Here is a 16,173-nt window from a genome sequence, read left to right on the forward strand (position 1 = left end):
GTAAGTGTATCTTTTATTGCGCAGTTTTCATTTTATTAAACGGTATCACACTACGGAGCGCTCCTCCTGTCTTTTGCTTCCTAAACCTTCTTATTAAGGGCTTTTTCTTTATTAAAAAAAAAAAAGTAGTAGTGGCGCAGGGGATAGCCGCTAGTAGAATATCGCTAAAATGTAGATATTTACCAATATTTTTTTATGGCTTTCACTACCCTCACACAGAACCCCTCCCCTGGTGGTGCCTAACCCTATGACCCCCCCCCCCCCAGTGGTTCCTAACCCTATGACCCGTTCCCTCCCCCGGCCTAAACCAAACCCCTGACATGAGGCTCATAGAGGTGCTTCCTGCTTGCAAATCGCTAGTATTGAGGCACTTTTTGTTATTTGATCTGAGGAAGCGGACTGCGATCTGCGAAACGCTTTATCATTCACGTTTCTGATTTCTATAAAAAATGTTATTAGTTTATGTGGGCTACCCTCTTCTTTTAGAGGTAAGCCTATTTATGTATGTTTTATCCAGCTGACATTCTCCCTTCCAAACATCACATCTTGGGGTGCCTCCTCCCTCCCAGTAATATCCCACACCAACCCCCTCTGGTCGGGGTGTCGGCCGTGTATGTTGGTTCCTCGGAACCCTTACACCCCTTTTTCTTTTCCTGAAATGATCTACAGTGACAAAGACTAAAGAACCAAAGGGAGGACTGGCTTTCCTCACCAGCCGTTACACTGTGGTTGCCTGTATTGAAACCTACTCTTTTGAGTATTCTGCACATACTGTTGTTGAGTGTCCCATACCCTCAACGTGCTACACTATCAGGGGCTCCTGGTGTCCCTGTCTCGTTTTTTGTCTCCTTTGGAAGGTCCTCGGACTCCATTGGTACCACACCCTCTAATGTAAGAATAGGGCTCAAGTTTAGTCTATAGTAAAATATCGATAATGCTATATTACTGATATTTATACTATCGGCACCATGTAGCACCGCGATATGTACTTTTTTACGCTCTTCTTAATTTCACATTATCCGTTTGATTGTTTAACGCGGAATTCTGCTCACAGGTCACCAAATTATGCCCAAAACCATATCCAAGAAATATACCTAATAATTGTCCTGAGTACCTGCTGTGTCCATGTCAGCCTCCCTGTGCACAGATGCGGAGCCTCAGTCATTGCCAGGCATGCCGGCCGATGTGGACCTGCATGCGCACAGATGGCCATGGATGCAGGCAGACAGGGCTTCCCTTGCAGTCGGACGTAGTATGCACATTCTAGTACAATTATAATGAAAATGTTATACATATGAAAAAAAGCCTTTGATTATTAGAATTCAGATTCATTCTCATTCAAATGGATGCAAGCTGAGCTTTGTCACCTGGTCATTGTGTACTGTATCGCTCTGCCTGAAGAGGACTGCATCTTATTTATGCATTTTCGCTATTGTTGGTGTTTTTTATTTGCTGTGAGGTACTTGTTATGTTTTGCGCTACCGTTTCTGTAACAGATTTATGGGCCGGTTTTGAAGCCCCAATAAAGACACACCGGCCCTCCTTACCCCGAGCAATGTGTGAGACTCCCAACACCCCCACCCAAGCAGTGTTCCTAGTGTAGCAGTGCTTCCTTTCCCAGTACATGGAAATGTGCTGCCATCTTGTGCCTCCTATTCTTCTATGACATGTGATGCCTATAACAAGTATAAGCAATGGGACTCCCACCCATATAAGTGCAGCTGTCACTTCATGTCCTCATTGTAGTGAGTGTGACATTATATATCCATATGTGATAAGTGCAGCCATCATCTCATGTCCTTTATATAACGTGCAGTCATTACGCCATTAACAGCTGGTTGCTTAAAACGGTATTGTCACCATAAAAAACAAATTTCAACAGCAACTGGTCTGAGTGTATTAAGTGATAGAGATGCTAATCCTGCATTCAAAACTTGCAAATACTTTTTCTGCTGTTATGATTTGGAGTTATCACATACTTTAGGAGCACTGGCCCTTTAGTAGTCCGTGCCAAACAGTTGAATGCTGGGGGTTCTTTTTATCTATAATATATTCCTCCTCTTCCATTTATTTCCCTGCCTAGCCTATCTGAAACATGATCCTCTGCTCACTTCTGTTTACAAGCGAGGCTGAGGTGACTCAGCGATTGGAGAAAAGTTAAAAAAAAAAAAAGAGTGCAGTTCCTAGTATACACCTCAGTGGGAGTGTCTGAATACTCTGGGAGGAGGGCAGCTAATGAATACACAATGAGCAAGAGAAGGGAGGGGGGAAAACAAGAGTCAGGGAGGATATGATGTCAGCATTAGCTTGGCAAGATGGCCACTGCCTAGAATAGGATTTTCTGCTTTTCCTTTGTAAAACTCACAGGAATCATTACGTGGATAGCACAATACATCTGTTATGTAAGTAGAAGTAGTATTTATCTACTTATATATGTGTTTTTTATTTCTAGGTTAGCATGGGTGTCGCTTGTTCTTTAAAGGACAACTGAAGTGAGAAGAATATGGAGGCTGCCATATGTATTCCCTATTGAACAATACCAGCTGCCTGGCAGCCCTGTTGATTTATTTGGCTGCAGTAGTGTATGAATAACACCAGAAACAAACAAAGTATTAGAGGAAGAGGATCAGCAGGATAGCCAGGCAACTGGTATTGCTTAAAAGGAAATAAATATAGCAGCCTCCATATTACTCTCACTTCAGTTGTCCTTTAACTCCTAAACGGCCGCCTCACGTCAATTGGCGTGAGGGCGTTGGCAGCCTCAGGACTGACTAACACCAATTGGAATACAGTCCTGGGGGCGTGTTTTGCAGGAGATTGTGTGTGCCGATGACGGAGCTCCGTTCCGTCATCAGTCTCCCAGTGGCGATCACTGCTAGGGACTATTAGACAGCGAAACCGCCGTCTATTTACACCGTACAGCACTGCGATCTGAGGCTGTTCCCTCTGGAGGCAGGGAAGCGATCTGCTGTCATAGGCTGAAGCCTGTGACAGCCGATCGCGCTGATTGGCTGGCGGGGTTTAGAAAAAAAAATAGTAAAAAAAGGAAATAAATATTTATACAAAAACAAACAAACATTGGGGGAGCAATCAGTGCCCACCAATAGAAACCTCTGTTGGTAGTCAGAAAAGGGAGGGGGGATCACTTGTGTGCTGAGTTGTGCGAACCTGCAGCGAGCCCTTAAAGCTGCAGTGGCCTTAATTGTACAAAATAGCCTGGTCACTAGGGGGGTGTAAGCCTACGGTCCTCAGGTGGTTAAACTGCTTATATCCAGGAGCAGTCCTGTGTGGACCAGTGTTTATACTTTACTGAGAAAGAAACAGTGGTAACTGGTAAGACTGAGAGCATTAGCCATGATTTATATTACAGGTAGAGAATGGGGATTAATACATTTAAAATATATAAACATCGCTTCAAAGTGTACTTTTATACTATTCCTCATAACACAGCGTGGGGTTAGGCTGAGGCACTCACCGCCTGCGCGCGGCAATCTTACCGTTACTACTGCAGGCAGTGTACTGTGCATTACACAATTAGTGTGTCCCGGTGTACATGGGTTATGCAAGCGTTGCTGTGGTAACGTGCATTATGCTACTCTTGTAATGCGCATTTCCATAGTAATGTTTGTGTTACCGTTGTACCACAGGCTGCACTAATTGTGTAACAGAACACTGCCGGCGGCAGTAATGGTAAGATTGTTTCGTGCTGTCTGCGGTAAAGTTGCAGTGCGCAGGGAGCATGCAGCAATTCTACCGTTACTAATGCCGGGGAACATATGCCAGTGACCCGCCTGTTACCATAGCAACATGCACGATAACCCGGTAACGCCAGGGGCACTAAAGAGTTAACGTGCGGCGTTCCCCTGGCATTAGTAACGGTAAATTACTTGTGCGCTTCCCGTGTGACTGCAACTGTACGGCAGTGTAGTGCATCAGGCCCAGTGTGACTGAAGCTTCATACACAGGCTCTATGGTTTGTGGCTGATTGGGGGCGCTTCTGCCGAGAATCTAGCATGTATATAACAGCCCCAACCCTCCCCGATGCGTCAACAAGAGAGTTAGACTGCTGTACCATCTTGGAAAAGATTATTGTTCTCCTCCTTACCAGAGCAGGATCATCCACCAGGCAATCTAGGCAGGTGCTTGGGGCCTAGTGGTTGTCAAGGGGTCCACCTGCCACATTCTTTGAACTCTCTCCACTTCAGCTTACCAAAAGGACCACAAGGAGGCCCCGAATCTACTACCTTGCCTAGAGCCCCATTAAATCCTAGTCCATCTCTGCTACTTTAAAGTGAACCTCAGGTCAAAAATCAGATACTTACCAAAAAAGGAAGGCCTCTGTGTCCTACAGAGACTTCCTGTGTCCTCCCCGCTCCTACCGCTGCCCACCGGGACCGCTCTGGAGGATCCGGCTCGCTCTCCTCTGCATGCATGCGGGATGCTCTGGAGCATGGCCGCGACTGTGCACTATCATAGAGCTGCTCATGCACAAGCGGCTCTGGATTACTACCCAGGCATGACTGTACACAGGCGCAGTACGGACACACTCGTGTATGTACCCCTCCAGGGTGAAGCTGTCTTGATTTGGTGTGATAAGGAGTTACAAAGGGTAGGGGAAGCATGACAGAAAGCTCTGGCTTCAAAGGTTAGGGGATCTTGGGGAGGGGGGGGGGGAGGGGTGAATAAGCTACAACAAATCCTGCAAGTATCCTATTCCTAAATTGTGTACACATTTGAATGTTAGTATCGTGAGCATCCCTTAGTAAGGTGGCTTCTGGGACATCCTCTGTAAAGCGCTACATAAGTGTGAAAAATAAACACATAAATGCTATGTGATGGGTTTGATGTTCTACAAAATCTGGTTAAAGGTTGGCTTTCGGCAATTTGGCACTAATGCCAATTCCCTTCAAATGTAATCACCCTATGAGTGCCTGAGAGCGCCAAAATGTACCTATTTATCTTATCTCAAGCGAGAAATACATGTAAATATATGATTAAAAAAAAAATGTGCATCAGAAATATAGTTCAGGATTCTTCAGACCCCGCTGGCATCACTTATGTCGAGTTCCACTTGCAAAAGACTGATCTATTAAGCAGAACTTGATAGCGAGATGCTTCTTCTGTCATCGTAAATGTCAGAACATCTGCCCACAGCTCCCGTTCAGTGCGTGGCATAAAAGAGGAATAAATTACCAGCCATTAGTTTGTGTGAGAGGCGGCTTTAGGACGCCCGTGTCCCCACTGAGTGCAAGCTTAGTGAAATTGTTCACAGTATGAGCGCTTGGCTTGACTTTGTTACTGCAACATTGGGATGAATGCCCTTCAGCAGAGGCAGCCTGTGCGCTGAACATAATAGCAGATGTGTGGCGGCGTTCAGACTCGTTTAGATCTAAGAGATGGAGATTTGTTAAAAGCTCAGAGCAAAAATTACAAGTTTACCTCTGAAGATTTACTGGCTGATGAGCGAATCAATGTGCTGCAGTTTGTGATACGGGCCAGTATTAGTGGACTTGGGGGCTGTTCACATAAATGGCGCAACAGGGGTGTGTGCGCTGTTCGGTCTGGCCGGGTGTTCAATGCAGACAGCAGGGAGAGGCGGCAGCGCTTCCCAAAGCAGGCTTCATCTGAATGATTCAGGAAAAACAGACAGTCTAGGACTCTAAAAGCTGCTCAAGTATAAGGCCCCGTTCACACTTGCGTTTTTGGGAAAAACAGACCGGATGACCGGATCCGAACCGTACCGGACCCGTACGGTTCCTATCCGGATTTGGTCCGTTTGCATGCGTTTTCAATCAGGTATGAATACGGCTGCGATCCGGATCCGTTTTTTTAAAGAGATAACACACAATATAAATTCCTGGGGTCTGGGAGGTCAGCAGAAGCGCAGGGGTCATTGTTGGAGAGAGCTTGACGAGTGCAGACCATCCTTGGCTACAGAGACTGTAGAATCAGGTCCTCCGCTGTGTAGGGCCTCACCTCCACGTCCAACATACTGCCAAACAGCTCCAGCACAAAGTCACTGCTGCTCCACTCCAGAAATGCTGTGCCCATGTGTCCCCATCCAAAATGGCCGCTAGAAAACGCATAGGAAGTGGGGTAGAACGTCCGGTTTTTATAGCCAGTGTGTTCTGTGCTTTCCGTTTCCCATTGGTTTCTATTGCCGGACGGTGCAGTCAGGCTCCGGTCCGGGTGCGTCGGCCGGATGATCCGGACCTTAAAAATAGCGCATGTTGGAAAAGTGTCCGGAGTCCAGATCCGGTCCGGCTCCGGTCCGTAGGGAACGGACGCGTGTGTACGGTCGCATAGACTTTGCATTGCTATGCCGAACATCCGTTCCGTTTGTACAGTATACGGTCCGGATCCGGCCCGGCGAATCCGGACAGCGAACGCTAATGTGAACCGGGACTTACAAACCAGGGAGTCAACCAGTCCACACCTGGATCCACCAAAGGTGCAGGAAATAACAGCAATAGGGAAAAAATGACTGGGTCTCCACCCGGACGAGTGCAATTATCCGACTATTTTATTGTATCATAGCAGGTAAAACACACAACGTTTCGGCCGACATGCCTTTTTCAAGTGTTGAGGAACAAAACGTTGTGAGTTTTAGCTGCTATGGTACAATAAAGTAATGCTATAATTCTATTCATCCAGGTGGAGACCCAGTCATTTTTTCCTTGTTGCATCTGAATGATCACCAGCATCGGTGTGCAGAGCCTAAATATAGGCAGAGTACACATCTTGCATTCAAAATAGATGCACCAAATTAACATTAATGGAGGATGTTAGCTTCCAAAACAGTTTGCATGCAAAGTATTCCGTACTGGACCCTTCCACTGCGATGAGACTAGAGTCCAGTACGGAACACTTTGCATACAATTCTGTTTTTATCAGAAGTTAGTGCCTTATTTATTTATTTATTGTATTTATAAAGCGCCAACATATTACGCAGCGCTGAGTGCCTTAGTGCATAATTGTAGCATCTGTTTTGAATATAAGGGGCTTGATTCACTAAACCGTGATAACTCAAATATCACACCTTATCAAAGGTATCACGCCTTATCAAAGTTAGCACGCCTTATCAGAGTAGCATAGCGAGCGCTACAAACCCGCAGGGGCTCAGGGCAGGACGAGTGCCATTGCCAATTGGCAGGCATAAGTTTGTAGCGCTCGCTATGCTACTCTGATAAGGCTTGTTAACTTTGATAAGGTGTGATATCTTTGATAAGGTGTGATATTTAAATGATCACAGTTTAGTGAACAAAACCCTAGGTGTGTATGTTGCCTCTAGGGGGCTTTGCAAGCCTGTGTGGGTAATCATTCATGGGATGCCATTTCTCCCCTGTTCAATGCAAACAGCCAAACGATATGTAATACCGAACAAACTGTGTGTACTGTTTTCCAGAATAACCACTTCTAGAAACTTGGAACATTATTAGGCAGCATGTACCCTCTAAGCAACATGCTTAGTCAACATGTACATGTACAGTGGGATGCGAAAGTTTGGGCAACCTTGTTAAAGTGAACCAGAGACGAAGCACCCTCATGTATTTTACCATATAGATCAGTGGGAACATAAGAGAAAACACCTACCATGCTTTCTGTTTCATTCTGCACTGCACAGTTTGTTTCTTACCAGACCTGATAAAATCCCCGACCGAGTATTTAGTCTGGCTTTACTATAATGACTCAGCTAAAATCGTTCCTGAGCAGAGCCAGCAGGGGGCAGGCTTGGACTTGAAAAGACATGAGAGAACACAGACTGCGCTATAAATATTCCTGAGCAGAGCCAGAATGAATGCTCAGTCGGGGATTTTATCAGGGCTGATTAGAAGAAAGCTGTGCAGTGCAGAATGAAATAAAAAGCAAGGTAGGTGTTTTCTCTAATGTCCCCACTGATATATATGGTAAAATACATGAGGGTGCTTCGTCTCTGGTTCCCTTTAATCGTCATGATTTTCCTGTATAAATCGTTGGTTGTTACGATAAAAAATGTCAGTTAAATATATCATATTGGAGACACACACAGTGATATTTGAGAAGTGAAATGAAGTTTATTGGATTTACAGAAAGTGTGCAATAATTGTTTAAACAAAATTAGGCAGGTGCATACATTTGGGAACCACAAAAATGAAATGAAATCAATATTTAGTAGGTTCTCCTTTTGCAGAAATTACAGACTCTAAATGCTTCCTGTAGGTTCCAATGAGAGGCCCAGTGCACACCGGGCGGATCCGCCGGCTGATTCCGCCTGAAAATCCGCATGGCTAATGTATCTTTATGGGCTGGTGCACACCGGCGGTTTGAGGTTTTTAGCAACCCGCAAACGTGCCTCTTGCTACACGTTTGCAGTTTGCTAAAAACCTCAAACCGCCGGTGTGCACCAGCCCGTAGAGATACATTAGCCATGCTGATGCGGATGCGGCCGGTTAACACCCGGCGGATCGCATCAAGATCCGCCCGGTGTGCACTGGGACTAAACTCACTCATCCGCACCCAAAACCACTAGCGTTTGAGTCTGGATTCTGGTTGAAGGTATTTTGGACCATTCCTCTTTACAAAACATCTCTAGTTCCTTCAGGTTTGATGGCTTCCGAGCATGGACAGCTCTCTTTAAAGGGAAGGTTCAGGGAACTCTTGAAAAAAATAAAAATCCCTATCCACTTACCTGGGGCTTCCTCCAGCCCGTGGCAGGCAGGAGGTGCCCTCGCCGCCGCTCCAGAGGCTTCCGGTCGTCTTCGGTGGCCGACCCGACCTGGCCAGGCCGGCTGCCAGGTCGGGCTCTTCTGCGCTCCATGACCGGGCTCTTCTGCGTCCCACGCGGGCGCGCTGACGTCATCGGACGTCCTCCGGGCTGTACTGCGCAGGCGCAGAACTACTGCGCCTGCGCAGTACAGCCCGGAGGACGTCCGATGACGTCAGCGCGCCGGCGTGGGACGCAGAAGAGCCCGGCCATGGAGCGCAGAAGAGCCCGACCTGGCAGCCGGCCTGGCCAGGTCGGGTCGGCCACCGAAGACGACCGGAAGCCTCTGGAGCGGCGGCGAGGGCACCTCCTGCCTGCCACGGGCTGGAGGAAGCCCCAGGTAAGTGGATAGGGATTTTTATTTTTTTCAAGAGTTCCCTGAACCTTCCCTTTAACTCACACCACAGATTTTCAATTATATTCAGGTCTGGGGACTGAGATGCTCATTCCAGAACATTGTACTTGTTCCTCTGCATGAATGCTTTAGTGGATTTTGAGCAGTGTTTAGGGTCTTTGTCTTGTTGAAAGATCCAGCCCCGGTGCAGCTTCAGCTTTGTCACCAATTCCTGGACATTGGTCTCCAGAATCTGCTGATACAGAGTGGAATCCATGCATCTCTCAACTTTGATTCTCAGTGTCTGCACTGGCCACGCATGATGGAACCACCACCATATTTTATTGTAGGTAGCAAGTGTTTTTCTTGGAATGCTGTGTTCTTTTTCCTGACATTAAACTGACATTTTTTATCATAACAACCAACAGTTTATACAGGAAAATCATGACGATTAACAAGGTTGTCCAAACTTTCGCATCCCGCTGTATGATATACCCCTAACATGATTAGACAGCATATCCCTGTAAACCCATAAATGACCAGAGTGTCCCCAAAACATAGAAAGAAAAAAGACGCTCAGCTCACCCAGACTCCCGGGAACATGAAGTTATTCCTCCAGCCTTAGCAATCCAATGCAAAGAAAAAGATCTGCACTCAAGGGACGCGTTTATAATTAAAAAAACATATATAGGGTACCCGACGAGTAAGCATCATTTTTTAGATGTGTTGGGAGAACTTGCCCCTTTAAATGTTTTATTGAATAAATCTTGCTCGGTATATTCCTTGAGTGCGGATCTTTTTCTTTGCAATGTCCCCAAAACAAAATCAGGTAGTCTGTCCTCCAAACATAATTAGGCAATGTGACACCCAAATTATATGCAGTGTGCCCCACAAACATTTAATAGCTGTGTGCCCCCTAAAAAAAATCATGCCCCATGTCCCCAAGCATTCTTAGGCAGCGTGTCCACACAATGATGTCCATCAGTTCGGCCTATCTGGACGAGTTTCCTCGTCCAGATAGGCACTGCTGCTTTCCCAGCGTGGTGCGCGCGATCTGGCGCACGCGCGCGCGCACCCGCCGCTAGCCCCCCGATCAGTGAATGGGAATATAATTCCCATTCACCGATCTAACTTCCCCGCAGAAATACCGACGCTTTCTCTCCAGAGAGCGCGGTATTTCTGCCCCCAGGAAACTTTTCCCCAGCATTTTAGTTCCTGGATGCGAGATCGTTCGCATCCAGGACTTTTTTTTACTTTGGCCATCTTGTGGCCAAATAGTAAACTGCACCCACATACATTTTTGATTAAAAAAAAATATAATTTTACATTTAAAATTAGCAGTTTCCCTCCCACACCAAAAATCACCCACATACACTTTTTTTATTTTAAAAAAAAAATACTACAAAAAACAAAACAAAAACAACATAAATAGTTACCCAAGGGTCTGAACTTTTTAATTATGCATGTCAAGAGAATATGTTATTATATTATTTAAAATTATAAGCTTATAAATAGTGATGGACGCAAATTGAAAAAATGCACCTTTATTTCTAAATGAAATATCGGCACCATAAATTGTGATAGGGACATCGTTTGAATGGTGTAATAAATGGGACAGATGGGAAAATAAAATACATGCGTTTTAATTACGGTAGCGTATATTAATTTCAAACTATAATGGCCAAAAACTGAGAAACAATGAATTTTTTCCGTTTTTTTTCTTATTCTTCCTGTTAAAATGCATGTACAGTAAAGTGGCTCTTAGCAAAATGTAGCACCCAAAGAAAGCCTAATTGGTGGCGGAAAAAACAAGATATAGATCAATTCATTGTGATAAGTAGCAATAAAGTTATAGGCGAATGAATGGGAGGTGAACGTTGCTCGGATGCAAGAGATTTTCGGACTGCGGCGCTGAACCGGTTAAACATAAAGGCAATGCATTGTATCCCCAAAAACACAATTATGCAGTGTGCCTTAAAAATATAGTAAGGCATTGTGCCCACAAAACATACATGGATATCTTTTCACATATTATTGGTGGTCACTGCTTGGGATATTATAAAAATAAAACATACTCACCCCTCCATCTCACTTTCATTCTCCACCTTCCCGCACGCTGGGATTATGCTGAGAGACTCCAGAAATATAGCTAATCACTCCGCATTCCCCGGGAGCAGGGCCGGTTTTTGGCACTAGGCGGATGAGGCACATATTAAAAGTTCCAGTGTGCTGAGAGGCGGCTGGCTTGGGTTCTTGATCAAGCAGTCACTATCGCAGAGGTAGGCAGTCAGCAGGATAGCCAGGCAAACTGGTATTGTTTAAAAGGAAATAAATATGGCAGCCTCCATATTCCTCTCATTTCAGCCGTACTTTAATGTGTTTTCACTTTCATTTTAGGTTTGTGTGTATCTGTGATTTTTTTAATTTGACAACTGACAAATGTCTTTATTTTTGCAGCAAAGTTAGCAAAACAGAATGGGAAATGAAAAAGTTTGACAAGGCCATTGGGTATGTATAGAGGATATACTCACGTTATCATTTTTAAAGGGCCAGTCCATTTAAAAGGGACATGCTGGTTCTGGGTGGATATTGTGGAGCTGATATTTTATGTCTCTTGAGATTTCTGCATTTAGAGGGGTGACATAGCACGGGGAGGTGGGGCCACCTTTTATATTCTGTGTAAAATTGGGAAGCTAACCTGTGACTTTAAACTGTATATCCACTTGTATTTATTTATTGTAATATATATTGCATTCATGCTCTTTTGTGATTTGATGTTATTCAGATTACCGTACTTTTCTAACTCTAATCAAATTGTTACTGAGAGAGTGGCCATAGCCAGGGGTCGAGTCCTGCGTGGACGCAGGTGAACGGCGTCCACCCATTTTTTCTTCAGCGTGGACGCCGTTCACCCTGGCTTTTGTGGAGGGGAGCAGCGCAGAGAAGGAGAGCTATGGGGACAGCGGGGATGGGCGGACATCTCCCCCCCATTCCTCACCTTCGTGCTCCCCTTCCTGCCTCTCCCCTTCGTTGTTTTGAAATGTCGGGCCCGACGGCGAAAGTGGGCGGAGACTTTCCGCCTTCTTCCGGTCGCAAGGGATGCTCCGCTCTGTGTGCGGCTAGAAGACCAGACTAGCCGCACACAGAGCGGAGCATCCCTTGCGGCTGGAACGTGGTAAGTCTCCGCCCACTTTCGCCGCCGGGCCCGACATTTCAAAACACCGGAGGGGAGAGGCAGGAAGGGGAGCACGAAGGTGAGGGATGGGGGGGGGGAGATGTCCGCCCATCCCCGCTGTCCCCATAGCTCTCCTTCTCTGCGCTGTTCCCCTCCTGCTGGGGACACACCTGCCTACCTGGGCACATATCCCCCTGGCTACATATACTAGGCACATATACTCCCTGGCTACATATACTGGGCACATATACCCCTGGCTTCATATACTGGGGACATATACCCCTGGCTACATATACTGGGCACATATACCCCTGGCTACATATACTGGGCACATATACCCCTGGCTACATATACTGGGCACATATACCCCTGGCTACATTTACTGGGCACATATACCCCTGGCTACATATACTTGGCACATATACCCCTGGCTACATATACTGGGCACATATACCACTGCCTACATATACTGGGCACATATACCCCTGGCTATATATACTGGGCACATATACCCCTGGCTATATATACTGGGCACATATACCCCTGGCTATATATACTGGGCACATATACCCCTGCCTACATATACTGGGCACATATACCCCTGACTACATATACTGGGCACATATACCCCTGGCTACATATACTGGGCACATATACCCCTGCCTACATATACTGGGGACATATACCCCTGCCTTCATATACTGGGCACATATACCCCTTGCTACATATACTGGGCACATATACCCCTGGCTACATATACTGGGCACATATACCCCTGGCTACATTTACTGGGCACATATACCCCTGGCTACATATACTTGGCACATATACCCCTGGCTACATATACTGGGCACATATACCCCTGGCTACATATACTGGGCACATATACCCCTGGCTACATATACTGGGCACATATACCCCTGGCTACATATACTGGGCACATATACCCCTGGCTACATATACTGGGCACATATACCCCTGGCTACATATACTGGGCACATATACCCCTGCCTACATATACTGGGGACATATACCCCTGCCTTCATATACTGGGCACATATACCCCTGGCTACATATACTGGGCACATATACCCCTGGCTACATATACTGGGCACATATACCCCTGGCTACATATACTGGGCACATATACCCCTGGCTACATATACTGGGCACATATACCCCTTGCTACATATACTGGGCACATATACCCCTGGCTACATATACTGGGCACATATACCACTGGCTACATATACTGGGCACATATACCCCTGGCTACATATACTGGGCACATATACCCCTGGCTACATATACTGGGCACATATACCCCTGGCTACATATACTGGGCACATATACCCCTGGCTACATATACTGGGCACATATACCCCTGGCTAAATATACTGGGCACATATACCCCTGGCTACATATACTGGGCACATATACCCCTGGCTACATATACTGGGCACATATACCCCTGGCTGCATATACTGGGCACATATACCCCTGGCTGCATATACTGGGCACATATACCCCTGGCTGCATATACTGGGCACATATACCCCTGGCTACATATACTGGGCACATATACCCCTGGCTACATATACTGGGGACTACTATACCCCTGACTATTATTATTATTATTATTATTATTATTATTTATTAGATTTATATAGCGCCAACATATTACGCAGCGCTGTACAATAAATAGGATTACAGACAATGATAACAGGGTTGACAGAACAATACAGGTAACAGACCATAGATACAACAATACAGGTAATAGCAATAAGATACGCAACACAATGCAGATAATAGTACAATGCCAGATCATAAACTGGAATGGTAGTGGTAAAAAATTACCAGTTCCAAATTCTGGGTAAAGTGCACACAGTCAAGTATGATACACAAGGGGAGAGGGCCCTGCCAAAGGCTTACAATCTAGAGGGAGGGGCTGGTGACACAAAAGGAGGGGGTGCATCAAGAAGTTATTGGCAGAAAGGATTAGGGTAGTGTTGAGTTGATGTAGGCCTCCTTGAAGAAGTGAGTTTTGAGTGCTTTTTTGAAGGTTTTGAAGGTGTTGAAGGTGGGAGCGAGCCTGATGGGCAGCGGGAGAGAGTTCCACTCTACATATACTACATATACTGGGCGCATATACCCCTGCCTACATATACTGGGCACATATACCTCTGCCTATATATACTGGGCACATATCCCACTGGCTATATATACTGGGCACATATCCCACTGGCTATATATACTGGGCACATATATCCCTGCCTATATATACTGGGCACATATACCCCTGGCTATATATACTGGGCACATATACCCTTGGCTACATATACTGGGCACATATACCTCTAGCTACATATACTGGGCACATATACCCCTGGCTATATATACTGGGCACATATACCCCTGGCTATATATACTGGGCACATATACCCCTGGCTATATATACTGGGCACATATACCCCTGGCTATATATACTGGGCACATATACCCCTGGCTACATATACTGGGCACATATACCCCTGGCTACATATACTAGGCAACTATACCTCTGGCTACATATACTGGGGACTACTATACTCATGGCTACTTATACTGGGGACACCTATAGACCTGGCTACCTGGGGGTACCTATTTTGGGGAAACTGCTGTCAGATTATCTGCATTTTTGTGGAATCGCTGTTATGTATTTTGGGGAACAGCTGCCAGATTATGTGTATGTTAGGGGAATGGCTGCTGCCAGATTACGTGTATTTTGGGGAACTGCTGCCAGATTGTGTATGTTTGGGGGACCACTACTGCCAGATTATATGTCCTGTGGGTGTTACGTGTATTTTGGGTGATCCGCTGCCAGTTTTTACGTATTTTGGGGAACTGCTTCCAAATTATGTGTATGTTGGTGGAACTGCTGCTGCCACATTGTCTATTCTGGGGTAACCACTTCCATATTATCTGTATTTTGGAGGAACTTCTACCAGATTATGTGTCTTTTTGGTGAAATGCTGTCAGATTACATCTATTTTTGGGGGGTACACTACGGCAGAGCTCAAACTTCCTCGGCAGACCTTTTACATCACTGCTAAGGTCATGTATATTTGGCCCCACCCATGACCACACCCACGGTGTGCTTGACCACGCCCATTTTTGGCACGCCGCGCAGGGGTTCTCCAAGTGAGTCCACTCACTTCTTTTCCCAGGACTAGACCCCTGGGCCATACACTGTAAAAAATGTTTAACTCTTTAGCAGCCACATTAGGGAAAACTCTGCAATGGCCCACTTTTACTTTCATGACTACTGGGTCACGACGCTGAACTGTGTGTCTCTCATAGCGTGCAGGGAGGCGGAGGAGTGGCCAGGGAGAGAGATCTGCCCAATGGCAGCTTAGGAAACCCTGTAGGAACGCCCCGGAAGGCGATTTGAACAGGGAATCCCTCTCCCCTGTATTTACCTCCGAGTTAGCGACAAAACTTGTCGCTAAACTCGTGGGGCTATAGCGCGGTGGGGAGGGGAGCAGAGAGCCGCAGTTGGGGGACACAGAGCCATGTCATTAGGCAGAGAACATGCCTCTGTGTCCCATCTGCCCCCGAAGATCCACCTCGTTCTCTTCAAGTTATGATGGGCAAATAACTGACCAATTTGACCACCTCTATGCTAGTATGAGCGCTCTCCTACACAATCTGCTTTTAGTATTCAATATCGGTTGACCCTCATAGTACATGGAGGTGGAAAAATTGGTCAGTGATTGCCCTTCATAATTGAGTGTACCAGGCTTAAAGAGACTCTGTAACAACATTTTTAGCCTTATTTCTTCTATTCTATAAGTTCCTATACCTGTTCTAATGTGCTCTGTCTTCCTGCAGCCTTTCCTAGTTTCACAGTGGCTGTGTTATCTCTGTTACATGATCTAATAT

General features: G+C 45.9%; 1 protein-coding gene across 3 annotated transcripts in view; it reads left to right on the forward strand.

Annotated features, from left to right (window-relative positions):
* The window catches only part of ELMOD1 (ELMO domain containing 1), a 168,972-nt gene that overhangs the window by 133,323 nt on the left and 19,476 nt on the right, over positions 1–16,173 (forward strand). For all 3 annotated transcript variants that reach the window (XM_068266907.1, XM_068266909.1, XM_068266908.1), the window contains one exon: positions 11,535–11,585. In XM_068266907.1, coding sequence (XP_068123008.1) covers positions 11,535–11,585 — 51 coding nt within the window. The remainder of the gene's footprint in view (positions 1–11,534; positions 11,586–16,173) is intronic.

The sequence above is a fragment of the Hyperolius riggenbachi genome, chromosome 2, assembly GCF_040937935.1.
Source record: "Hyperolius riggenbachi isolate aHypRig1 chromosome 2, aHypRig1.pri, whole genome shotgun sequence".
In the NCBI taxonomy this organism is placed as follows: domain Eukaryota; kingdom Metazoa; phylum Chordata; class Amphibia; order Anura; family Hyperoliidae; genus Hyperolius; species Hyperolius riggenbachi.